Source organism: Lissotriton vulgaris, chromosome 1_1 (genome assembly GCF_964263255.1).
Source record: "Lissotriton vulgaris chromosome 1_1, aLisVul1.2, whole genome shotgun sequence".
NCBI lineage: Eukaryota > Metazoa > Chordata > Amphibia > Caudata > Salamandridae > Lissotriton > Lissotriton vulgaris.
Genome location: NC_141685.1, coordinates 2,105,661,386 through 2,105,688,904, shown reverse-complemented (window position 1 = coordinate 2,105,688,904; position 27,519 = coordinate 2,105,661,386). Strand labels below are relative to the sequence as shown.

The 27,519-nt window shown below is 47.2% G+C and overlaps 1 protein-coding gene across 1 annotated transcript in view; it reads left to right on the top strand.

Annotated features, from left to right (window-relative positions):
* The window catches only part of TIGAR (TP53 induced glycolysis regulatory phosphatase), a 329,118-nt gene that overhangs the window by 221,272 nt on the left and 80,327 nt on the right, over nt 1–27,519 (top strand). The window contains exon 5 of the mRNA XM_086921416.1: nt 17,593–17,703. Within this exon, the coding sequence (XP_086777542.1) occupies nt 17,593–17,703 (111 nt within the window). The remainder of the gene's footprint in view (nt 1–17,592; nt 17,704–27,519) is intronic.

The window sequence follows — 27,519 nt, the reverse complement described above, 5'->3', positions numbered from 1 at the left end:
AGTTGTATGTATGATAGGACTCTTGGGCCCAGATTTAATTGTCGCCGTAGCACAAAGAGGTAGATCCAACTAACTGAATTGAACACTTTGTCTACCTCTGCCACCAATAATGCGGCGGGGCCTTGCAGGCGATCTATAGCTTCAATGGCATTGTGGGTGCTGTAGAAATTATGATGTTTGCAGCATCCAGGCATGAAGCAGGCTTGGTCCGGGTGATTTAGGTTTGTTATGTGGCATATGGCGGTTGGCAAGGGCTTTAGTGAGTAGTTTAGCTACGATATTTAATAAAGAAATTGGGCGGTAGGAAGAAAGACATTCGGGGGGTCGGCCAGGCTTGGGGAAGACCACCACTTCTGCGTATCTTCAGTGTGGGGAAAGAAAGCCTTTCCGAGTCCAGTGCAGCATGAACAACCTCAAGATAATGGGCACCCAGCTGTGACTAGTATATCTTAAAAAAACTCACAGGGGAAGCCATTGGGACCCGGAGCCTTGCCCTTGTGTAGGTCCCTCAGAGCGATGCTCAAAGACTATTGTAAGAGGTTCATCCAAGAGTGCTTTGGTCGCTCAGGTAGAACTTTTGGGGGTAGATTGTCTAAGAAGTGCTGAATTAACACTTCTGACAGGGTCTTAAGGGGTTATGCAATTCTTTGTAGTATTCGGCAAAGCGGGTTGCAAATTTTGACTGGTCAGTAAGGACCTTGTCCTTATGGTCACGGATATGTGGGATATGTATCTGGTATAATGCACGTTGATACAGGCGATGTAGTAGTATGCTGGATTTATCACCCCATTGACAGATCCTATTACGAGAAGACCGCCACGCTAACCTGGCCTCCACCAGCAGTTCGCTGTTGTGTAGGAAGTAGCTGATGGCATGACTTTTTTTTTGTCTTTTCCCGCAGCTCCAAGTCAACAAGTTGGGCTTCAATTTGTGTCAATTTCTCATGTCTTTGGTTCGTTTTGCTGCACGAAGGGAGATATCCACACCCCGCAGGGTAGGCTTCATGGCCTCCCACAGTGTATAAGCTGATGTCACAGTCCCTGTATTATGAGTCAAGTATTCGGTCACTGCTCCGTATATATGCGCCCTACATTGTTGGTTGTTTAGGTTCCGGGCAGAGACGCCAACGAAGGGCGCAATCAGGGCCCACTCAGAGCTCAGGCATCACCAGAGAGTGATCTGACAGGCCTCGAGGGAGTATGTCTGCTGCCAAGACCCTTTGAAGGTAGCCAGAGGGCACAAATATGTAGTCTAGATGAGAAGATGTGTAGTGGAAACTTGATTAGTATCTGAATCCCTGTTCAGTCGGGTAAAGTCTCCTCCAAGTATCTACCCACCCCATGTTATTCACGAGGGCTACCAGTCATGAGTCTCGCATCCCATGAAACAAAATCCTCACCACCACACGCCCCGAGCGTCGTCCCCTCCCGAGTCACCACACAACACATTGCCCTTACCAAGCATGTGCCACAGCTCCCTAAGGAAAACACAACCGCATTCTCCTATTGGCACCCAGGCACAGCTATCTCATGAACAAGTCCCGCAGACAGTGAACCCCTACCTTCACTAGCTCCCGCACAGATCCTAGAAACTCTAATTCTGTTTGCGACCCAACCCACCCCCCTCCCAGGATCTCAAAAGAGGGCAACCTATCCTACATAATCAGTAAGAGACAACACTCCATCAATCCAACGACACCACACAAGGTGAGCCCTCCCAAGATGCCACCAACCCCTCCCACGACTCAGTGGCGCTGCGACTCACGTCACTAGAAAATCAGAAAGACTCGATCTCCCGGGGCCTGACCGAAATCTCTCCAATCTAGATATAGCACGCAGACCTCACCATTCCCCGCTCTGGGTTCCCCCCACTGCCAACACCAACAGATACAAAAGCACCTCCTGGCCCTCAGAAACCCACGAAACTCAACCTCAGAGACCCCCAAGACTGGTCACGGAACCCTGGCCACCAAAAGCCTCAGGAATCGCAGCCCTTCCCACTAGGGCTCAGAGTCGCTCCAATACTGATACAAAACCCTTGATCTCAAGACCCACTAGAACAGAGGCAGCCATATCAGACAATGAAGCATCCGTTCTAGCCGACTCCTACGACACACCCCTCTTTAATGCCCCCAATCCCAAAATCCAAGTGATCACAGGTCTCCGGAAAGACACTCCCTGCTCAAACCCCGCGTGACCGCCCGTCCTTACCAGCCTACCCAGAGCGCCCAAAGAAAAAACCGCCAGCAACAAAGAGTCTTTCACCAACTGCCTGCTCATCAATTGCAGATCGGCCTCTCTGCATGCAACTGAACTAGCAGAGGCCATCCTCTCGCATGACATTGACATTGCGTTCCTCACTGAGACCTGGCTCAGTGAGTTATCCCCACCATGCTTAGACATGCTTGTACCCCCAGGTTTCACCCTCCTAAATAACGACAGAAAAGGCCAGCGAGGGGTAGCTATCATACATAAATACAACATGGTCATCAAGGAAATAAATTCATTCGACTACAACACATTTGAATGTCTCTTAACCAACATCAAGACCAAAGATAATGGATCTGTACTTTGTCACCTCCTCTATCATCCTCCAGGCAAATCTGCCACTTTCGGAGAACAGTTATCTGACATGATAGCTCACGGTGCACCCGGTCATGCCAACAATCTAATTCTAGGCGACCTGAACCTATGATGGAACGAGACCAACAACCCGATAATCCAATCGCTATCCAATCTCCTCGGAGATAACAATCTAATCCAGTGCTGCACAGAGGAGACGCACTATAAAGGAGCCACTTTGGATACCATCATCGCTCTATGAAACACCATCACTATCAATCACGTATTCCCCGTCGACTGGTCAGACCACCACATGATTCTATTTCATATCAAAGAAGGTAGTAGGGGCTAGCACTGCCCGATTAAACAATAGTATTCACGGTTATGGTCTGTAGTGTGTTCCAAGAGGTATCACTGTCTAGTCCATACAGCGTAATTCTAAACACAGTCTAATACAAAGCTGCCCCGTCACTGGGGAAGACTCCTCCAAGCACAGAAAGAAAGACTGAAAAAGTCTTGTTCACTAGATTGTATTTAATCACGATTATACATCGATGATAGGTTCCATGTGTTCTCAATCCAGTAGTTTCATGGTTGTATCAGTTTTAAACATATGATCAGTTGCTTGAAACATCAAATGCATATACCAACAGGTTTTATAAGTCCCAATGCATTTTGGGCTCTCACGTCAGCCCTTCATCAGGGGATTATTCTACAAATAGAAAAAAGGCATGGCTGTCAGCCTAAAAAGAAAATTCCTATGTTGAACATAACCAAAAAACGTGCATGGCGGTAATGGACCTCTAAGACCTGAAGCACGCCTTAACCCCGCTTTGGAGCTCAATCATAAACAGTTCCTTGAAAAACGGAGTGGTCCCAGACTGCCTTAAAATGCGTCAAGTGACCCCCTGTTGAAAAAACACGGCCTAGACGTGACAAATTTGAACAACTTTAGACCTGTATCAAACCTCCCCCTTCTTTCAAAAACTTTAGAAAGATGCATACTACATCAACTAATCCAGCACCTGGACAACATCAACCTCCTGGACCCCACCAGTCTGGTTTCAGAAAAGGCTGTATCACAGAAACCGCGATTCTGACCATCATCGATGATATCCATGGATCACTAGACTCTAACCAATGCTGCCTACTCATTCTCCTTGACCTCTCGGCAGCATTTGATACTGTAGATCACAAACTCCTCATAAGGGCTCTCCAAGAAAGAGCTGGTCTTGGCGAGATAGTCCTCAAATGGTTCTCCTCCTTTCTACACAATCGCGCACAAAAAATAAAAGTAAAAAACTTCACTTCCGACCTCCAACAAGTCAACAAAGGAGTCCCTCAGGACTCTTTACTATCACCACAACTCTTTAACATCTACATGGAACCACTCTCCAAACTTCTCAGAAAAGCCAACATCCGCTTCCATCTCCACGCTGATGATACTCAGATCGATCTGGAAACTACCTCTCTCAAAGACCTACAAAGACTTAATGATGTACTGAAAGATGTCCAGCACTGGTTGACAAGCAACCACCTGAAACTAAATCCTGATAAGACGGAAACTTTTCTCATCTCGAATAAGGAAGATAACCCCCAAATTGCCGAATAGTTAAAGGCCATCAATGCTCTCAATGGGAATCTCACTCTAGCAGATTCTGTCAAATCTCTAGGCATCACTCTAGACTCAAAACTGAACATGACAAGACACATTAAGAACTCGGCCAAAAGTGCTTTCCTTAACCTCAGACTACTGAACAAAATAAAACCCTACATTGCGTCCAATGACCTCAAACAGGCCACCCAAGCTCTGGTACTGTCAAGACTGGACTACGGGAACGCAGTCCTCTCAGGAATTCCAAAATCACACCTGGCTCCCATTAAAACAACACTGCATGCGGCCGCCAGAATGATCTCGGATATCAAGAAATTCGATCACATCTCCCCTGCACTCAAGAAACTTAAGTGGCTCCCAGTTGGATTAGCTTCAGAACAGCCTGCCTCACCCACAAAGCCCCTCACACCAGCAAACCTGAGTACTTGGTGAAAAAACTCATAAAAGCCGGCCAGACCCGGAACCTGAGAAGTTCTAACTCCCTCCTACTCATCCCACCAAAAACAAACAAAAAAAAACTACGGACCGATCTTTTACTGGAAGCGCTCCCAAAATGTAGAACTCCATTCCCCCTCACATCAGAACCATTCCCTTCTTTGTTGAATTCAAAAGCCAACTCAAAACCCTGTTCCTCAACCGCGCCCTAGGGATTGGATAGCTCGGGACAACTAGCCGACTTCAAACTCGGCTCCAGCACAATGACTCCAACGGACGCTGAAGAAAAACTGTCCTGCACTACAATATGTGGCTCTTTATTTTTGCGTGCTTATGTTGATATGTCACTCTTCTATCTTATATCTGTTATGTTCCCGAGTAAAGCTCTCCGATACCCCTGGGTCTGGCCAGCGCTATAGAAAACTTCTTAAATAAATAAACAATCCCTCGGGGAGCTCCACACACATGTTAAGTATATGCTCCACCAGAGTTTGAGCAAGGTACTGGTGGGCGTATTTGCTGCCTACGATTATTGATTCGATGTGTAGTTTACCTGTAACAATAACATATCTGCCCTGGGTATAGATCAATGTTTTGGAATGCTCTAAATGGATTCTACAGTGGATCAAAATCCCCCCCTCCGGGAACTTCTAGTGAACCCAGAGTGAAACACCTAGATGTATCCAAAGCGGGACAGACATGGCGTCTTAGAGCCTAATAAGTGAGTTTCTTGTAGCAATAGGAAATCTGCATTGTAGTGTTTTGCTTGTCGAAGCACTGCATCTCTCTTAATCTTATCTGAGATGCCTCGTACATCCAAACTAACTATCTGGAGTCTACCCCGTGGGGTGTCTCAAATCTTTTCTGTCATGTGGGCGTTTTTTTTGTGTATGTAGGACTGGGCGCATGGAGCCCTCCACTCTCGAGCCCAATGAGTGTATCTAAGAGGCACATCACACAACAAATACTCATGACTTTTTATCCACCCTTCCCCCACCCCCTCTCCAATACCTCAAAACCGTGGAAGCATCTGTCGCGGATGGGGTGCAATCCCGAAGGGAGCCAGGTAGTGGACCCCTCAAATGGATCCCCATTAAAAACTACCCATGAAAATGCGGTTTCCCCTAGAGTTTGAAGATCGTATCTCATGGAGTTTAGCCCTATTATTTTGCTGTTGTGTTCAGCATTATGTCCATTTCCAGGCAGTTGCCCATATGACCATGAAATTGCCTTAACTCTGCGGTTCTCGGAGACTTCTGAGTGGGTTTTGCTGCGGGCTCGTGACTGTTGCGATGAGCTTTACCTGTGGCTTCGTTTTCCTTTCTATTTGGGCTATTTGCTGACCATATCGCTGGACGAGGAATCTTAGTCCATTTGTGGCGGGGTATGTGGTTTCACCTTGACCACCTCGTCTGTCCATGTGAAAACTTCTTCTAGAATGTCGAAGAAAAGCAAGCGTGATTGGTATTGCACCTTCAGTCGGGCCGGGAACAACCAGGCATACAGTATCTTAAGAGTACGTAGACGAGCTTTAGCCTACATAAAGGATTGTCTGCGCTGCTGGACTAACTTAGTATAGTCGGGGAATATCAATATTCATTGGGAGGCAAATGTGAGAGAGTTCCTCAGCCTGGCCTGTCTCTGAATGACGTCTCTATCATTAAAGTACAAGCCTTTTGCGATAATGGGCTGAGCAAAGCCCTGTGTGCCCTCTCTATGGTAAAGCATGACATTGTTTTCTTCCCTAAAATATATATTTTTTCAGTATCAATATGCAAACTCCCAATCAAAGTTACAAACCCACTCCTTGGTTCTACAAAGAGTGTCACTGGGCTAAATACAAACTAATTTTGTTTATTAAATCCCACAACCAAGCCTCGATTAGAGAAGCTAGGTCTACTTACAAAGATATTTAGAGTCCTAAAAAAGGAGCTGTGGTGAAGCTGGTTGGCAGGATCTCTTAGAGGCTTCCCAAAGTAGAAATAATACTGCATTTTGGCAAATAATAACCCATGGTAGCCTGCGAGCCAGTACATCGACTGATCATTTTGTGCAACCTAATCTTTGTTCTGAGCACTTATTCGAGCTATACTGTGATAATCATCTTGATGTACCTCATCCAATAGCTCCTAATCCAAGACTTCTAGCAATAGAAACCCATGAGGCTGATCTTATCATTTTCTCTTTGCTTGACACAAGGAAGGCTATCCTTCACTTGGAGTTCACCAATGTTAGAACACAGGGCCCAACATAATTCCAGGGGATTTATTTAAAATGAGACTTGACATTTGGGGCCCCTACTTTAACTGTTTATCTAATGACATACTAAATGGAGCGAATCTGCCCGCTTCGTGGACTAGTGCACATATACCAATTTATAAAGAGGATGATGGGGGCGACCCAAGGATCTATAGGCCAATAAGTCTCTTTGATAATCTTCAAAAAATCTTCTGAAAGCAGCTATTGAAAAAGCTTCAGGATTGGATTGATGATCTCCAAATTCTTTCTTCCTTCCAAACGGGATTCCCCAAAAGATAGCACTATTGGTCAAGATTCACACTCATTACCTGGAAATATATTATTTTGTCAAATGAACATTTTTATATGGCATTTGCAGATCAAAGGGCAGCTTTGAATTTGGACCCTAGAACCACACTATGAGAAGTCCTTAGATCAATGGGCATTCCTCTCCACATCTTAGACCCGATCTTTTTATCTCAACTATGCTCAAGTAAGATGGGGTAGGTCAGGGGAGCACACTGACCCAGTACTGATTCACAGGGGAGTATGTTTTGTCTCCCACCCTATTTTCTTTGTATATTAATGATGTTATTGAATATCTTAATTGTTGCACCAAGGACTCGCCGAAATTGAGGGATAAAAATGTCCCAGCACTTCTATTTGCAGATGACACCTTGTTACTATCTAAGATGACCTCTGGCCTTCAAAATCTTTTAAATAAGTTCCAAGACGTTTGCAATGACAGATGTTTGGAATTGAAATTAACATGCAAAAGACCACATACATGGTCTAAAGACCAAACGAAAACAGAGAGAGTAAACTTTCCTTGGGTTATTCCCTCCTAGAATTAGCACAGAAATTCAACTACTTAGGCTTAAGGGTGTCCAACTCTCTATCCTGGTCCTCCCAAATACTGAAAATCAGTCTCTTAATTCACCACCGAGCTGCTGCTATCTTGAAAATACGTGGATCTACCCAGTCTAAAGCAGGTTCCCCTGCTCTACAAGTATACACATCCAAGGCTCCGTCTGCTGCCCTATATGGAGCAGAATTTTGGGGTATTTCCAATGTGTGAATGCCCTGGCAACAAAGGCGACTAATTTTCTTAAATCTTTACTCAACCTCCTTTGTATCTCCCGGAACTTGCCTCTGACTCTTGATACTGGTCTCATAAGCATTACCCGCTTAGCCACTGCGACCTCTCCTTTATTGGGTGAGACTTTGGACCCATCAAGAATTAGACCCTTATAGAGCTGAATTATTTTAGGTGTTGAAATCCGATACTAATCTAAAAATAAAGTGAGTCTCCCATTTGAAGGGTAGACTCCTCAAATTGGCTTTACAAACAATATGGAATGATCCTTCATCCATCAGGAAAGTCACGAAAAGCCCTTTAATCCACACCTACTGTGGGTGTTATGGATCAGTGACACCGCTAAACTAGTACTGGAAATTTCTCTGATGTGTTAAGTTATAGGCCCATTCACAAATTCAAGATGCCTTTAGATGAAATGTTCCCAGTGTTAGATCTGTGATTCCTGGTTTGCTGAGGTATGCACCCAGTCCAGGCAGTAACCACCACTCTTGGCAGGGTAAACTAGATACACTCTAAAATGATAACCTGTGCTCTCACTCTGATAGCTTGGCACAGAGCAGTCAGGCTTATCTAAAGAGGAAATTTGTAAAGTATTTGTGCAACACACACACTGGTGAAAATCCAAAGTTCAGGCTGACCGTGATGGAGGGCTGGCCGGCTACAGGCCCCACATAGGGCATGCAAGTACCTTGGTTGGAGCAGTGTGCATATGGTGAGGTCTCGATCCGTCAATCTTTTCCACGCAGTCAGGTCACTGTTTCATCATCGAGCTTTGCTAAAGTAAAGGCAATGCATTGTTGTCGAGCCGGACAGAGTGTTGTTGTTGGGCTGTGCAGGCTGTGGAATAGCGGATGTCAAACAGCCTCCTTGTTGGCGTCGAAGGATGAGGCATCAGTTTTGTAGAAAACAGCTGCAGAACCCACTTCTGAGGCACAGAAATTAAGAGAGGGCACCTCTGGCAAGCGTGGGACTTACTGAAGGCAGAGTCCAGCACCACCAGCAGAATTGCAGGAAGTCTTTTATATCCCTGAGACTTCATAAAACAGGAGGCAAACCCTTGGAGATCACTTGGAAGGAATGCAGAGTGCAGCTTTCCTTCAGCAGAGTCAGGTAGCAGCAGACAGCAGGGCAACAAGCAGAAAAACAGTCCCTCCACAAAAACAGTCCAGTTGACCTCTTCAAGCAGCACAGCAGTCCTTCGGACAAAGGTTCAGTTCAAGATCTAGAAGTGTCTGATTTTAAGGGGTCAGAGACCCAGTACTTTACCCAAAAGTGAATTTGATGTAGGTGTTGACTTCAAAGCAGCTAACTGAAGTGCACAAGGATCCCTTTCAACCCAGCCCAATCTGCCATGCTATCAGTGGGTGGTAATTCAGTGCTTTGTGTGTGGTCGGGACACTGCCTATTGAAGTGTAAGGATCATCCCATCCCATTACAACCCTGCCCAAGAAGACCCATCAGAATACAGATGAGTGCTCAGGATACAGATGAGCCTCACCTTCATGTGTTTGTGGCTGTCTAAACAGAATGTACAAAGTATAGGTGTCACCCGACCCAGAAGTGTATTGGAGACTTGTTGTAAGGCACAAAAGAACTAGGAACACAGAAATATCCACTTTCTAAAAGTGTCATTTCTAAAATAGTAACGTAAAATCCAACGTCTGCAGTAAAGATGAGTTATTATTACCATTCGAAAGATATGAAACATGTAAAAGCTACTCCTCTCTGATCAGCAATTACAGCTTAAAAATTTAATAAGGAATTCCCGTTGCTGGCCTAGGAGAGAAATGGGCCCCACAAAACAGACTGTTTGTCACTACCAGGACATGTAAAACAAACAAGTATATGTCCTACGTCTTACTTACATGGCACACTGCCCTTAGGGTTACTTAGGGCCTACCTTAGGGGTGACTAATTTGTAATATAAGGGAAGTTTAAGTCTTGGCAAGTAGTTTTAAATGCCAAGTCGAATTGGCAGTATACTGCACACACCGGCACTGCAGTGGCAGGCCTGAGATAGGTTTGAAAGGCTACTTCTTTAGGTGACACAATCAGTGGTGCAGCACACTTGCATCATTTGTAGGACAGGCCCTGGGTATATAGTGGAGTGGTGTGGCTCACTGGTTAGAGGCGGCAGACCCGTAAGCAGAGGACGGCCCCGGACCAGGGTTCGATTCCCGACGCGGCAGGGTCGTGGACCAGGGTCAGCGGGCTCGATAATTCTCGCCTCGGGGCCTACTCCAGTCAGGACCACACTCGGCAACTCTGGGCATTAGCTTGCCTCATCTTCACAACGGCCCCCCAGACCGCCGGGGATGCCTGGTCGCACCTTAGAGATACCCATTAGGGACCATCTCTCAGGGTGAGCCAGGATGGGTTCCCCAGCGGTCGAAGCGCGGAGATACTCCTCCGGGAGTCGATCCTAGCGCTATATAAACCCGCAATTAATTAATTATAATTAATATATGGTACGCCACTTTACAAGGGGCTTACCAATACAACCAATATGTCAGTCTGGGATACAACAATGTCATCATGTTTAGGGGAGAAGAGCATTTACTTTAGCACTGGTCAGTAATGGTATAGTGCTCAGAGTCATAAGGCCAACAAAAAGAACCGCAAAACATGGAGGCAAAAGGCAAAAAGACCCGGGGAAGGTCACCCCAAGTATGCCTGGTCTAACACCCACCCTCTGCAAAAACCCTCTATATCAAATTTCAGTTTGGCATTTTGACTCTAAGTTGTGCACCACCAATGGAGGTATTCCCTTTTGGAAAAGTTGTGCCATAATCACTGAGAACATTCAACACTTGTTATTCTTTTGCCCTTGTTATATTAACCCAAGACGCTAATTGATTCGCCCCCTATGTTTCAGTGTTGGAATAAGAAATGCCCTATTTGCCCTCAGGGTTATTATATCTGATACTAGTAGGCCAGATGTGTTTGTTGTGAACAAGTACTTTGTCTCCCCGTGGCTTTCATCACCACCCCAGATGCTTTTAGGAGTAGCCCAATGACTTGACAATAGACTCTCAACCTTTCTGTTTTTTATTGTTCTTTTAACAGTCAACTTTTCCTCTTTTGCTGCTGTATAATGCCTCTAGTTTTAACTAATGCACTGTTTTTCTGTCCTGTCAATTTAATATTTAATTATTTCCTCAATCCATAATCTGAACCGCTGAATGTTTTTTCTTTTTAACATGCAAACTTGATGTTGATGACAAATTGATCATAAATGTAAAAAGACATATATCCTGAAATACTACACTCACCTGAAAGGGTATTTAATTACTGACTGAAATCAATGTGATAGCCCATGAAGAGTATAGTGAGCCTGTTTCTGAGGTTTTTTGTTGACTGGTATTTATTTTGTTTTGTTCTGCTACTACCAGATGGGAATTAGCCTTGTTCCTTTTTGTCAATTATCCCCTGAATGACAACTTGTGATTTGTAAATTTGCACTTAATAGCTTTTTTATAGTTATGTAAAAAAATATTGTGTTTTTACACTTTTATGGCCAAAATTGACCGAAATAAAGAATAATTCATAATAATTATGATAACTTTTTACTTTCACGTGTTCAATGAATGGAAATTCTTGACTTCCTAGTAAATTCAACATCCTCTATCTTCCAGCTTCTGAAGGTAAAATTAAAGGTTATCAAAAAAAATGGTCTCTTCTCTTAGACTTTTCTTTCATATCCTTTTGTAGTCTGGCCTGAGTGGTAGAGCTCCTGGCACCTCATTACCAGGCAGTGTTTCTAAGACTTCTTAATTTTTGGAGTCCGGCAGTGATAGAAAATGAGACAATTGAGAAAGGCTTTAAGTCACTCTGATCTCATTCGCTTGGATCAAGTGATCAAGGAGGAGGCAACTTGGTGGTTGGAAAACCTTCAGGCCTTGAACTGCAGAGTGGTTTTCAATACCTAGATATACATAAGTTCATCCGGGTGGGGGCAAGTTGGGGTCAATTCTAAACTGAAGGCACAAGGTCAAAAAGAAAGTCCTCAATGCACGTTGGTTATTTTGAGCTTCTTGTATGCTCCTTTACTCAAGTGTTTCCCAAGTAGTCACGCTCAATGCTCGGTTCTGCTGAGGATGGGCAATTTCACAGCAGTAGGGTATATAGTTCACTTGGGGGGCACTCAGTTAAAGACACTAGCAAACTTAGTAAAGAAATTTTGTAAATATTTTGCCAACAACGTCAGATATCAGTACTGGCTGAATATCACATGGGGGTGTTGAACTTGGAGGCAGACTGGTGGTCTAACCATCTGAGATTTCAGGGACTGAACAAATGTTTCAGCGTTTCACTATCTTTAAGATCGCGAGGTCCCATCTCCAAAGATCTTTTCACATCCAGACTACCTACCCAAATGCCTGAGTTCTACAGTTGGAGGCAAGATATAATGCTCTAGCGACTGATGCCTTCCTTCATCCATGGGAGGAGGGTACCATATGCCTTTTCACCTTTTCAGTAATCTCCTGTTTGCTGGCTAGTGGCAGGTGGAAATTGATTCCCCTTGTTCACAATAACTCCCTTTTGGCTGTGCCAAATTCGGTTTCTGTATCTATTATAGATGTCTATACAGATTCCAATAATGATTTCTAGATTCCCCCAATCCTCTAGGGCCTTCATGGTCTGTTTCACAACATAGTGATCTTAGGCCACCTTCAGCTAATGATATGGAAAGTAGCGGGTGTATCTGGTCTCTCCCAGGACTTTGGTCAGACATTATTTTGTTCACTAGCAAGGCATGGACCTTCTAGAGTCTACAGATTAGCCTGAGCCTCATGACTGTGTTGGTGTATGAAATCAAATACAGATCCCGTTTCTTCGGATGTTACTACCATTGCCAACCAATTTCATAGTGCACCTTGCATCATTTGGAAAACTTTACAAAACAGGAAACACACAGATTGGCAATCTTATTACACCATCAATACATTGCAAGGAAACCAGTGGGGAAACGCCCTCTGATTTGCAGACTGATATGGGGAATAAGAATGAGTATACTTACCATTCCTAAATATACTTCATTGTGGGATGTGAATATAGTATGAAGCATGTTTATTTCTTGGTGTGAGAACCCTTCTTTGACTTTAAAAGCATTGTCAGCAAAGTTGTACATGCTATGTTTTATCTTTAAAAGATTTTCTGCACATCCACTGAGACACTAAACTTTCACTGCAAACAACAATATGGCATGGCACTTGGTTGCGGGAGGTCGAGACACTACCAGGGTACCAGAAATGGTATTTAATTGGCATAATTTGCCTGGGAGACATATGGAAGGGAGAACACCTGTCTTTCTTTCGGGACCTCTAACAGACATACTCCTTGCACTCCCCCCAATTCTTTTGATATCTTCAACTGCGACACACCCTGGCCCTCCAAATCCTTGACCACACAGCCATCCCTGATTTTTGCCCATTGGAGGCCAAACTCCTTATGGGGAACTTAGGAAAGGTGGGAATATCCCGAATTTACCGATCCCTGGTTAATCATACCTCATAGACAATAGAACGTCTTCGAGCCCACTGGGATCGTTGGCTTGGGTCTCTCGAAGAGTAAGATTGGAGAGATGCCCTGATTGCCTGTAGGACATTCACTATATCTGCCAAGCTCCGCCTCATTCAGATCATCTACCTTCACTGCCTTTATCTTACCCCGGTGCGGCTCCACAAGGCAGGCTTCCTCCAAACCCCTCAATGTCCGCGTTGTAAAGCAGAAACAGTCAACTTCTATCAAATGGTTTGGTCCTGTGCCATCCTCTCTAAATACTGGGCGTCCATTGTGTCTGAGTTATGTGGCATACTGGGGTGGGAGGTTCCCCTCAATCTCCGTGCCCTTCTCCTGTGGGTGATGGAGGGGCTAGATGGCTTCCGGGCTGAAATATTATTCCTGGGAACAGCCATTCTCATAGCCAAAGGAGACATAGCAGCGTCCTAAAAGACTCTGCATCTAACTCCTTAGCTAAATGGCGCAAAGATGTAGATCGGTGCACCATTCAAGAAAAATCTGTCTAAGAAGCAAGAGGGTGCCAAGCTAGGCATGAACGTGTATAGGGCAAATGGAAGGGACTGTTGGAATGAATATCCGCTGCACGGTTGGGCTTACACCTCACACAAACAGAAAGGGGAGATCATTTGTAACAGTACTGAAATACCGGATATGTCAAAGTGGTGTTGTGTTTACTTTGTTGTTTTGAAAATGCCAATAAAATTGGTAATCCAAAAAAAAAAAGTTTCTGATGTGAAAGCTTTGGAACTTTTGGCTTGACAGTTTACTCTAAAGGGGATTTTCTTTCCCATTTCAAAAAGAACCAAGACCCCCATTTCAGCGGAGTAATACCATGCCTTTCCGAATCACCCAAAACTTTGTGTAATATTTTATTTTTATTATTTATTTTGGAGATTTATAGAGCGCATGGCTGCCCGGGAGCGTCCCAGCGCTGACAGAATCCACTAAGATCTCCAAGGGAGGGGCCGGAGGGAAAACAAGGGATCAAGGGAACAGCCATGTCTTCAGGGATTTGCGGAATATTAGGAGATTAGGTTGGGCCCGGAGGTCCGGTGGAAGAGTATTCCACATCTTGGATGCCTGAAATGAGAATTGTCGACCTCCAAAGCGTGATTTTTTGATCTTGGATATTTTGGTCAGGTGGGCATTGGTAGAGCGTAGGGTTCTGGTTGTCGTGTGGGGAGTTACGAGATTTTTCAGAACCGGGGGGGCTTTTCCATACAGGATTTTGTGGGTTAGGCACATGGCCTTGAAATGCACCCTTTGTTCCACCGGGAGCCAATGCAGTTCTTTGAGTGCAGGTTTGGCAGAGCAGCGTTTTTTGGTACCAGTGAGAATTCTGGCGGCCGCATTTTGCACCACCTGAAGCTTAGAGATGACTTTCTTTGGGGATCCAAGATATAAGGCATTGCCGTAGTCCAATCTGGACAATATGAGGCCCTGGATGACCAATTTTCTTGACTGGAATGGTAGGAGTGGAAGAATTTTGCGGATAGAGCGGAGCAAGCCAAAGCAAGTTCCTGCAGTTTTTTTGGCCTGGGTGTTGAGAGTAAGTTTGTCATCCAGCCAAATCCCCAAGCTTTTGATACAATGGTTAAAGGAATACGAGGCAGGCTGCTACCCTCAGAACATCTCACAGTCAACTTCTTATCTCCATTATTAAATCCCATTCTCCAGTGTCTTCTGCTAACTTGGCCTAAGCTGGTATAGCGGTGTCCATGTTTGTAGCCCATTCCTCCAGGGGTGGCCTGGCCCCTAAAACCTTTTGGGGCAAGACACATATCTTCAGAGGGCTGCTGATCTTCATTTTCTACCTTCTACGTTTTTTAGGTCTCGGCTAAACGCGCGGAAGCTCATCTCGCCGAGAACTATTGTTAGCGAGTGTGCTTCCCAGGAGACAGTTCCGGCCGCGCGCATCCTTGGAGCCGATTTGAAACGGGAACGCGCGCTGTGGCCAGGCGCTGTCTCCTGGGAAGCTCAAGCACCACACACGCATGCGCATGCACCACACACGCATGCGCATACACACACACAAGCGCCCATGCACGCACGCACATACATACATACAGAGACACCCCCCCTGACACATACACACACACACGCACACACACAAGTGCACCGATTTTTCAACAAAGACTTAGAAATTATTTAAACAAGTTTCGTAAGGTTTAATCAGTTGCAGGAAGGTATTTGCAACTTGTGAATGAGCAGTTTAATATTTGGGAAAATAAAACAACAAGGCAAAGGTCATAACACCCTCAGATAGTTGATTCTTTCTCATGTACAGCAGTGTGGAAGTGACTGCGACAGAACCTAACTACACTTCATCACCTGTAAGTCATTATATAAGATCCATTTCAGAGCAGGTGCTAGAAGATTGGTTTCAAACATTATTAAAACTAATGCTCTTCAAATAAACCGCACAATTAAATTGCGATGTTCAGGGTGGTTATAGTCCGCTAGATTGGACACAGTTCTGAGCTACATAAAATGTTATACAATGGAACTCACGGAGAGCGACAGGTGTTTCCTCAATCTTAGAGAAAGGAAGAGAAACATACTCAGGAAGAGGCACAGGATGAAACATCAGCCAGCTCAAACATGGGGAAAAATCATCAGAACACAAGGGCCAGCCCAGAGCCGCATGACAAGTATTACACACACCTAACGCTTTACACATCTTTAGAGAGGGCACTGCTGATATGTTAAAAGTCTGCAAATTTATAGCAGCATGAATCATACTTAGTAATAACCATAAAATATGGCGGAAGGCGCGATACTAAAGAATCATTGTAAAGTGAGTGCAGAGTAGTGAGTGCAGAGTAGTGAGTGCAGAGTAGTGAGCGCAGAGTAGTGAGCGCAGAGTAGTGAGCGCAGAGTAGTGAGCGCAGAGTAGTGAGCGCAGAGTAGTGAGCGCAGAGTAGTGAGCGTGCAGAGTAGTGAGCGTGCAGAGTAGTGAGCGTGCAGAGTAGTGAGCGTGCAGAGTAGTGAGCGTGCAGAGTAGTGAGCGTGCAGAGTAGTGAGCGTGCAGAGTAGTGAGCGTGCAGAGTAGTGAGCGTGCAGAGTAGTGAGCGTGCAGAGTAGTGAGCGTGCAGAGTAGTGAGCGTGCTGTTGAGCATTGTGTGCTGTTGAGTGCAGAGTGCTGTGTATTGGCAATGTTAATGACAATGCCATTTATTTTTGATTTAAAGAAAAAAAATGTCATGAGCAATGCCAATAGCTCTACCTTTAATGATGCCGAGACCATTGCATTGCAAATGCTTGTTAATAAAAACCTGTGGCTTATGTAACCTTTTCCATGATCCCTTTCATTTAAAATAGCATAATATGATCCGCTGATCTTGTCATCAAATGTCGATTTTACAATTATGATGAAGGGACGTCTTAATTGTATTAAAGACATGGAGGCAAGTATTATCCCATACCAAAATTGAGTGATGTTACTTCCAGTGTGTAACCCTCCCATATGAACTATGTTTTCGTTTGTCAGATGTTTGATCTACAATCAACAGTGCCTCAGTTACCGTGAAGACTTCTCAGAGAAGAGTAAATGGATAGTGTTTTACCTTCTAGTGTCCACCTGTGTTATTTCATTGTTCTACCATTTCAACAATAATAAACTGTTCTACTGCATCAAGAAAGAGGAAGTACAGGACTGCGGTGGGTCTATACCCTGAGGATTAGTGATTCCCCTATGTGGGCAACATTGGTAGTCCAGCACCTAAGCTATCTGGGTGTTTTATTATTGTTTTATCAGTATGCTATAGTTTCAATGCTCTGCCCTGGCTGCTTTTAAATTAAATGGAACGAAAAATAAAGCATAAAATACTCACCTCTGCCTCTTTAATAAAATTAGAAGTTTTTCTTCATGACAATTGGAAAGTCCACATCATTACAATAAGCTGCCGAATGGTGGTTTTAAAAACAAATCTTTTAGAAAATATTGGAATGCCTCACCTTAATTGTTTACAGAAGGTACAACATTCTTTATTTGCTGATTTCTTAATGAAATTATGTTCTGTTAATTTCAAATGCAGGTTGCCACATAGTTACTGATACACATACACAATATCTATCTAGCATAGTTCCTAATACGATCTTTGTTTTTTGTGTAATGTAGAAGTATGGAGTTGCTGAAGGAAAACCGCTAAGTGAACTAAAGACGAGGGCAAAGGCTGCGGGACAGCAGTGCCCTAAGTATACTCCTCCCGGAGGAGAAACGCTGGACGAGGTGAGTTTGTCCTTAGATTAACCTTTTAACGTTAGCATTCTGCGAATACTGACTTAAGAACAACCTTCTGTATATTTTGCAAGATATTTTTGCTTCGAATTGCACATGATCTGTAAGATAGCTATTAATTAAAAAAAATGTTTTGTTATTTTGTAAGTGTTACATTAAACAAATGATGGACGGAATACTGACCATGCAAACATTCTCCTCCAGTGAAAAGATCTGAGTTAAATATATTGTTCTTTTGCCCACTAAGCCACCCCAGTTTGGACCCAGCCATATGCTGACCTTCAGGAGCAGAGTTGGGGTGACGTCACCCACCTCCTGCCATCCAGGGGGGCAGCCCTCCCCCCCCTAACCCCAGGAGTAATGTAAGCTGATTCTTCGGGGTCTTCCGGAATGGAACGTTACCCACCTCTGCTCCCAAGAAAACAAAGGCCAACAAGGGCACTGTGGGTCACTGACTCCCACCACCAGCCCTCCATGAGAACAACACATCACAGGAGCATTGTGGGCAGCGCCCAGGCACTCCAGACCGAGCCCCGCATCACAAGAATAGGGGGGACTGGTGTTCTCCGTTACAAGCACTAACATAACGTACAGCGCTGGACTGGCCGTAGCAGGTACCGGGAAATCCCCCAGTGCGCCGCACGGGTGGGGGGCCGGTTTTGGGCCCCTATGGGCCGTTTTTGTTATGGTAGGAATTGCCTTCACGTTATACAGCACTCTGACCTGTCCCACGGTCTAGGCTGCAGCAGAAGAAGCCTCACTGATCAGTTACACAAAAAAACAACAAAGCCACGTTGTAATTTTTCCCGTCACTACCATTGCCCGTGTTGTGCCACGGAGCTGTAATAAACCTACACAAACTGATAGTCTGTGATTCGCTGAAAACTAAAGCCTGCGACAGGTCCTTCAGAAGTCACTTTTGTAAATGTAGGAAAAGTGCGCCGATTCCAGGACCGGTAGCGCCCCCCATGCGCAACAAGTACTGATGAGAACACCTCGAAGAAACTCAACAAAATGGCGATCAAGAACCTCTTCATGCCGCTGAGCTCTTTGCCGGCGGAGGGTGCTGAGACGAAGTTAGGACGGGCTGAGGTCCCTCCGTCGTCCACCACCCCTGAGCCCCCTGCCGGCCCAGAGGAGCCCGAGCTGGAGAAGGCGGCGCTGGCCGGGAAGTTCTCGGAGACGCGTCGGCTCTTTGAGCGGACCAGTAGCCAGCATCAGAGTCTTTCCGAAAGCAAGTCTTCCTCCCAGGGCCGGGAGCCCTACTTGAGCCGTGGTAGGTCCTTCCCCAGGCTAGCGGGCTCTGAGCCAGCCGCCCAAGTAGCCCGGGCGCGAACAGCTCCCAATGCAGGCCATATCTCCCCCAGGCTGGAGAGCTTCATGGAGGACAGCGATGGCGAGGAGGGTCGGATCCCGGCCACCGGGACCGGCTCTAGCCAGCCACCCGAGGGGCATGCTCCAGCCCGCAGCCTTCCCGACAAGAAGCCAACCACAGAACAAGAACCAGTTACTGCACAGCGCAGCCCTCGGCCGGCCTCCCACAGCCACAGGTTGCTGTGGTCCGGGCCGTGATGGTGGTGCTGCTCAATGAGACTTCGGACAGCGGTCCCATCAAGGTGAGTTTTTTTGTTGTTGTTGTTGTTGTCGACTTTGTTTCCTTTTGTTAAGTTTATTTTTTTTCTTTAATGTTGTCTTATTTTTAACAGGTTATCCAAAACTTTTTTAATGTGCTACGTGCAATGATGCTTTGATCTTTTTCTTGTAGTAATTTACTTAAACAACATGTAACACACGGAGTGATTTGCATAGCACGTGATCTAAACAGCTACAAACACACTGATCTGACTTACTGCAGATGTGCAAATGACTGAATACAACTGAGCTTATCGCGGAGGATTAGACAAGATGGATTTGCTAAGCTGATCTATTGGAACTCCGCCTTCGGTCCCCTTTTACGACTCTTACGCAGAAAAGATCTGCTTTTACAGCAGGATGGCCAGGCTCTTCACCTCAATCGTCAGACACTTGGTCTACATAAATGGAGACTGATTGGTGTCAGTTAGAGACTTTCTACTTGCCGCCAGAAGCATTGCAAGTTGTCTTAGCTGCCTGGAATTCAGCCACCAAGTAGGTGTATGTGTTCTGCTGGATTAGGTTTGTTTCTTGGTACAAGTCTGTAGGCCCAAAGCCCTTTGATGTTCACTTTTCTGAGGTCCTGCACATAGTACTTTTCCTTCGGCTTACTCGTATTTACAATGTAAGGGTATTTGGCTGCCCTATCTGCATTCTTATAATTGCCTGATCAGCCTTCTTTATTAAGAGTGCATCTAGTGGACCAGTTCTTGAAAGTTCCATTGTAAATGTTTCCACCCCTGGTTTTTGTTATTCAGCAGTGGGACTTAAACTTAGTTTTTACTATTCTTAAGACATCTTCCAAATTCTGATTCATTCGTACTTCGGACCTTGGTTGATCGAGGATCACTGTCTACAGGCTTCTTCCATCACACAGTGACTCCTTAGTACTGTTCCTTGGTTTTCCTTTGCTTACTGCAGACGCCATTTCCCTTCTACTCCTAACTCAGCAGGCATTCTCCAAGTTCAAGTTCAAGTTCCAAAATTTGTATAGCGCACTACTCACCCAGAGGGTCTCAAGGCGCTTGAGGGAGGGGGGTGCTTTACTTATCGAGTTTTTAGTTGCTTTCTGGAGGAGAGGTAGTTCTGTGTAAGGCGGAGGTGGGTGGGGAGAGAATTCCAGGTTTTGGCCGCTAAGTAGGAGAAGGATCTTCCCCCCATGGTGGATCTATGGATGCGCGGAATGCGGCGAGGGCTTGATTGGACGATCGTAGTTGGCGGGAGGGGGTGTAGAAGGACAGTCGCGTGTTGAGGCATTCGGGTCCTAGGTCGTAGAGGGCTTTGTGTGCGTGGGTGAGGAGACGGAACGTTATTCTCTTGTTGTTGGGGAGCCAATGGAGGTCTTTCAGGTGGCCGGAAATGTGAGCTTGCCGAGGGATGTCCAATATGAGTCTGGCTGAGGCGTTTTGGATGAGTTGGAGTATTTTCTGTAGTTTGGCTGTGGTTCCGGCGTAAAGGGTGTTTCCGTAATCCAGTCGGCTGGTGACCAGTGCGTGAGTGACCGTCTTTCTTGTTTCGGTGGGGATCCAACGGAAGATTTTTTTGAACATGCGTAGGATGTTGAAGCAGGATGATGAGACGGCGTTGGCTTGTCTGGTCATCGAGAGGGAGGAGTCCAGGATGAAGCCCAGGTTACGTGCGTGATCCGTAGGTATGGGTGCGGTTCCCAGGGCCGGTGGCCACCATGAGTCGTCCCAGGCAGAAGGGGATGACCCTAAGATGAGGACTTCCGTTTTGTCCGAGTTTAGTTTTAAACGGCTGTTCTTCATCCACTCGGCTACTTCTTTCATTCCTTCGTGTAAGTTGGTTTTGGCGGTGTTTGGGTCTTTGGTGAGGGAGAGGATCAGCTGGGTGTCGTCTGCGTAGGAGATGATGTTGAGGTTGTGTTGGTCCGCGATGGATGCCAGGGGACTCATGTATACGTTGAAGAGGGTGGGACTGAGTGATGATCCTTGTGGTACGCCGCAGATGACTTCGGTGGCCTCTGATCTAAAAGGGGGGAGGCGGACTCTTTGGGTTCTTCCGGCGAGGAACGAGATGATCCAGTCCAATGCTTTTCCTTGTATTCCGACGTTGCTGAGGCGTTGTATGAGGGTGCTATGACAGACTGTGTCGAAGGCTGCGGAGAGGTCAAGTAGGGTGAGAGCAGCTGTTTCTCCGTTGTCCAGTAGAATTCGAATGTCGTCTGTTGCTGCGATGAGGGCGGTTTCGGTGCTGTGTTTGGCTCGGAAGCCGGACTGTGAAGGGTCGAGGGATTTGTTGGATTCAAGGAAGGCGGCGAGCTGACTATTGACGGCTTTCTCAATGACTTTGGCAGGGAATGGAAGGAGCGAGATGGGGCGGTAGTTCTCAAGTTCAGTGGGGTCTGCTGTGGGTTTCTTCAGAAGGGTGCTGAGTTCGGCATGTTTCCAGTTTTCCGGGAAGGTAGCGGAGTTGAAGGAACAGTTGATGACATCGCGGAGATGGGGTGCGATGATGGAGTCTGCTTTGTAGAAAATGTGGTGGGGACATGGGTCGGTTGGCGATCCTGAGTGGATGGAGTTCATCAGGTGGATGGTGTCTTCGGTGGTGATTGGGTTCCAGGCGCAAAGGTTGTTAGATTGCGGTTTTGGTTCGGAGGTGGGTGGAGCGGACTGGTCTTCGGACTGGTTTTCAAAGCTGTTATGTATTTCGGCGATTTTGTTGTGGAAGAATGAGGATAGAGAGTCACAGAGGTCTTGGGAGGGAGTGATTTCGTTGGTGCCGGCGGTGGGGTTGGTAAATTCTTTGACGATGTTGAATAGTTCTTTGCTGTTTTGGGCGTTGTTGTCAAGTCGATCCTTGAATGCTGATTTCTTGGTGGATCGGATCAGTTGGTGGTGTTTGCGGGTGGCTTTCTTGAAGGTGGCTAGGTTGTCAGTGGTTGGGTTTTTTCTCCAGGCTTTCTCGAGAGTACGACAGAACTTCTTGGATTTCTTAAGGTCATCGTTGAACCAGGGGGCTTTTTTGCTACCTTGCTTGAATAGATGGTTTTTCAAGGGTGCTAGATCGTCGGCGCTGTGGGTGATCCATTGTGTGAGGTTGGTGGCTGCTTGGTTTGGGTCCGATGATTTGGCAGGGGGGTTTTGGTGAAGCGATGTAAAGTGCTGGTCGTGGTGATTTTGTTCCAATTTCTTCGAGGAATAGGTTGTGGGGGGTTGTGGGTCGTGGTCTTTCTGTAGTTGAAGTGAATGCAGCTGTGGTCCGTCCAATGGAGAGCTGTGGTGTGATCGAAGGAGATGTGCTTACTGGAGGTGAAGATAGGGTCGAGTGTGTGTCTGGCAAAGTGGGTGGGGGTGTCAACAAGTTGTTTGAGTCCGAGATTGGCCAGGTTGTCCAGAAGGGTGGTGGTGTTGCTGTCGTTTTTCTTTTCCAGGTGGAAGTTGAGGTCTCCCAGTAGAATGTAGTTCTCGGAGGGGAGGGCATATGGGCTGATGAAGTATGTGATGTCTTCGCTTAATTGTGTGCGGGGTCCTGGTGGTCTGCAGATGAGGGTGCCTCTGAGTGTGGTTTTGGGGTCGGTGTGGATCTGGAAGTGAAGGTGTTCGGCGGTAGCGAGGTTATCGTCGGAACTGGTCGTGATGCGGATGGTGTTCTTATGGACGATGGCGATGCCTCCTCCTGTTTGGTTGGTGCGATCTTTTCCGATGATCTAGTAGGCGTCCGGGATGGCTATGGCGATGTCGGGCGCTGATGAGGCGTTCATCCATGTTTCTGTAAGAAAGGCGACGTCCGGCGATGTAGTGTCGAGTAGGTTCCAGAGTTCAATGGAGTGTCTGTGGACCGAGCGGGTGTTGAGCAGGATGCACTTTAGGTGGTTAGTGTCGGAGCTCTGTTTGGAGTTTGTGGATTTCGTGTGGGTCCTGATGCAGTCGAACTTGCAGGAGTGGCAGGTGAAGGGTCCATGGGTGTGTCCTTGGCAGCTTGGTAGCATTGTGGTGTGCGGCCGGGGTAAAGGGCTGAGAGGGTTGCGGCGTCGTATGTTATGCGGGTGGAATGGGTTTTGCAGGGGGTCTGGCCCTGGGCGCGGTCCAGGTGCGGACGGGCGTAGACGGGCTTACCTTTGGCGCACCTTCGGCACGCATGGGGCGCGACCGCTGCGCGTGAATGCTGCGCGCAAACGCATCTGTCATATGCGGATAGTGGAGGGGGGAGGGGCGAGGGAGGAGCAGCTGGGAGGCGGGAGCGGGGTGGAGAGCTGGGCAGGGAGGCACAACAACAAACAACAAAATGGCAGCAAGCCAAAAGCGAAACAGGATTGGGGCACAATCGAAATAAAGGCGATGAAAATGGCAGTGGCACCGGCACAGTCAGGAACAAATGTATTATTCAGGCAAAGGCAGCACAGCACAATTTAAATATCGTGAAAGCGCACTTTCGCAATATAGCGATACAAAATAATATGCAATCAGGCACTAATAATTGTGGGAGCAATGCGAGGTAGCAGAGAGCAATCTGGCAGTATAGCGCTACGATACCACAAGCGGCAAGCAGAGCAGGGAGCAGCGTGAGGAGCAACCGCTTCTGAAGGGATCAGGACGGTCCCAGAGTCATTCATTCATCCATTATCCTCGAACACTTCCCACAGCAATCTTTTTTTACTTGTGCTCACCCATTGTTCTGTCCTGATGAGCGCCAGTTGAATCATAGAACGTTGAAATGTCATCAACAATATTCAGGTACAAAAAGATGTTTATTATTAATTAGGTGCTGTGCAATGAAAATATTACGATTTGTTAATTTATGAACTTACCTATGCTCTTTCCCAAACTATTACCTCTTTTTCACTGTCCTTTAATCCTCTGTTTGATCGCCACTTGCGGCCATCCGCACGCATTTTCTGAGCATTGTGTTTATCCTATGCATTGAGCTCTTACCTTTTTGGTTTATACTGATGCTGCTAATAACTATTTGAATTAACATGAGGAAATATAAATATCTTAAAGAGACTACTAGCCACAGATTCCTTAATGTAGAATTATACCCAGGCGTGAGACTGGATCTGGAAAACTTTTCTGTAAAAGCATCCCTGCGCGCCGGGGGGGACAGCACCACGTGACTCCCCCCTGACCTCGTCCACCTTTGTGGCGTCAGTGGGGATACATAAGACCCACCCCGACGTGCCTATGTCAGTTTTTTCTTTTTTCCACGTGCAACGCAGATCCGGATTGTGTCCTGGCCTGTTTCAGGCCTTCTATCCCTTTTCTCGCTTGGCGTTCAGTGGAGCAGTGTGCGAATGCCTTCAGGCTTCAAGACGTCTACATCTTGGGCACGTCCCTTGTCGGCGAAGGACCCTCAGGTGATCGCCGGGACTCCGGGCTTGCCCCCGAGTCCCCCTCCGTCCTCTGAGCAGGCAGCTGCCTCACCAGAGGTCGAGCCAGCGCTGCTTCGGCACTAGGGGCCCTCCTCCCCGGCTCCGGTGGAGTCACGGGTAGAGGCATGGACCTGGGGTGCTTTCCGGAGTCCCCCTCGGTCCTTCGGCGCGGGCGGCTGTCCCGTCTGAGGCCGAGCCGGTGCCGATCCCTCGCCGTTCTGGCGTCAACCCCGCCCCACCCTCATGGTGAGCACATGGTGGCAGGAGTCGGGCCGGCGCCACGAGTGCCCATTCCAGCACCGGTCGACGCTGATCAGGCGCAGATGGCGGACTCCACGGAGCCGTGCCGGCGCCGGGTGCTGGATTAGTCTCCTGCGGTCCCTTTGTCTCCTGAGGTCCGTCATCTGTTGGTGTGTTCCTCCCCGGTGACAGGGCGCTGTGTAGTTGCCTTTTCACCGTCAACTTCTGGAGAAGTCTCTTCGCCGTCCGCACGCCCCAAATCCTCGAACCCTTCTTTCAGTAGCTCGTGGCTGGCTTCTCAACCGGCTTCTCTCCCCCTTTCCCTGAGACCCCTCAGGTCCCTCATTCCTCTGTTGATCCTCCTCTGTGCCGGGGCTGGCCGCTTCCCCCTGGACTTGGGGATGGGCGGCTCAGTCTGCAACCGTCACCCACAGAGGAATTGCTTTCACCTCTGCGCGCCCTCCTGAGGCCATTGTTGCCTTTGTTCGGGCTATTTCCATGGCTGCTGGTATTCTGAGGATGGGTGAACCTGTCACTCTATTTCCTACAGACAACCTCTTGGAGATTCTCCACCAGGGCTCTGGTGGACAGGAGTTGTTCCTTCCTTTCGAAGTGTCACTCCATAATTCTCTTATGGGAGCTTGGGGGCGTCCTGCCACAGACGATCCGGTACCTGTCACTATTGCACCGCCATCGTCCTGCTCGGCACGACATGGTCTGTCTTTCTTTCCACCCTTCTACTTAAGGTGCACTACTGCAAAATGCCTTTCCGTGTTTGCCTGTGGTGGGGTTCCCTCCGTCTCTGGAGGCCCGGTGGTTAGATTTATGGGGAAGTAATGTCTTTGCTTCTACCAATGCTGCATGAAACGAAATTAAATGAAAATGCGTTTTATATAGCGCGAAATAGTTGCCCGGAGGCGTCCAAGCGCTGAGATTGCGAGGTGTTCTAAGCAGCAGGGCGAGTGACATAGAAGGGGAGGAGAACTTATTTATTGAACAAAAAAGTTTTCAGATTCTTCCTAAAAGAGGTCAAATCTGGATTGGACCTTAATTGAAGGGGTAGGCTGTTCCACAGCATTGAAGGCCCTTAACACTTTGTGTGTGCTGACCAGGGCTACTTTTAGCCTGTGGGATTCTGTGGGGTCCCTTCTTTCTCACGTCTCTCATGAGGGTGCCCGTGCTGATCTGGGGGCCATGTGTTGGATGGTAGAGAGTTGGCTGCGTTTATTCTTCGTGCGGCTTTGGATGTTGCCGGTGCTGTTGTACATGCTATGGCCACTTCTGTGGTTCTCCGTTGCCATGCTTGGCTACGCGATGCTGTTTTTCCTGAAAACATTAGAGAGCGTCTGGTCGACCTCCCTTTTGACGGGGTCCTGCTGTTTAATACTCATGCAGCCTATGCCATTCAGCGTCTTCTAGTGGGGCTCCATCCTCCTCCTCCTCCCCCCCTCCTCAGTAAGTTGGTTTGCTGATCCTCCGGGTCTTGGTGGGAGGCGTTATCCCATTTGTTCCTGGTTTTTGGTTTTTGGAGTGGCTATTACACTTTCTGTGAAGGTTACTGTGCCCCGGGGTCCTTGGTTGGCCCTGCTCTTCACTTGGCTGCTGGTCTAGCCCCCTTTGTTGCTATGCCTGTGCTTTCTGGCTGATTACTAAGCCTTCTGTGGAATCTGCCGCAGGTCTATGATTTTGTTCTCTGATGCGGAATAGTTTTTTCCCCCTAAGAGTGGTTCCCATGCTTTCTTGGGATGTGTCCTACCCTATGTGGGGTACATGTAGCTATTGTATAGCACTGTCTTACGCAGGGAGGGTGTGAACTCCTCCTTGCGGGTTCGTCGCCCTTCCTGGTGTGGCTATATTACAATGGTGCGGTCTTTGGCCCTTACTGGGGCATGGCTTGGCCGTCTGCGGTGTTGTGCCACTGTGTTTTGCCCTTTGCCTGCCGTTTCCTGTGTGGACGGCCTGGCCCGTCCTACTGGTTTCTCCTCTTCTCTTCTAGCAGATCACACTGCTTCGTGGATCGGTTCTGTCCATGGCGGTCTCCTTTAGGGGTTTTTCAGGTGGTTTATTGCCCTTAGTCTGAGGCCGACGTGTCCGGGCGTTTAGTTTCATAGCATTGTCAGCGGCTGGCTGCCCCCGCCTGCTCTTCTGTTTTGTGGCTGGAGGCCTTGGCGTGGGCCCTGGTGCTCCTGCTTCTGTTCTGCAGGGCCATTGTGAGATTACTTTCTTATTCTTTTGCCTGCCTTATTGCCGAGGTGCTGTTCTGTTTTTTTCTTCACGCTGTGATGGGCTCGGCTGCCCTCGTCACTGGGTATGTTTCCCGGTGGAGGGTTCTGCATGCTTCTGCCTCTTCTCCTTGGAGTTTGTAGGTGACTCTTCTTCCTCTGCGTTGTTGGTACCCTGGGGCTTCCGGTGGTACTTTGATTGGGCGTGAAGTGTTTTGGCCTCTTTCGTATTACCCTTGTTTCTCCTGTTGGTGAAGGCTGGGTTGCCCTTTTTTGTCGTTCTCATACATCCTCTGTGGGGCAGGTGTTCCTCCACGATGCTGAGGTTCTCTTCAGCTTAGGGCCTGTGTCTAATCCCCTGTTGCGGTGGACAGGGCTATT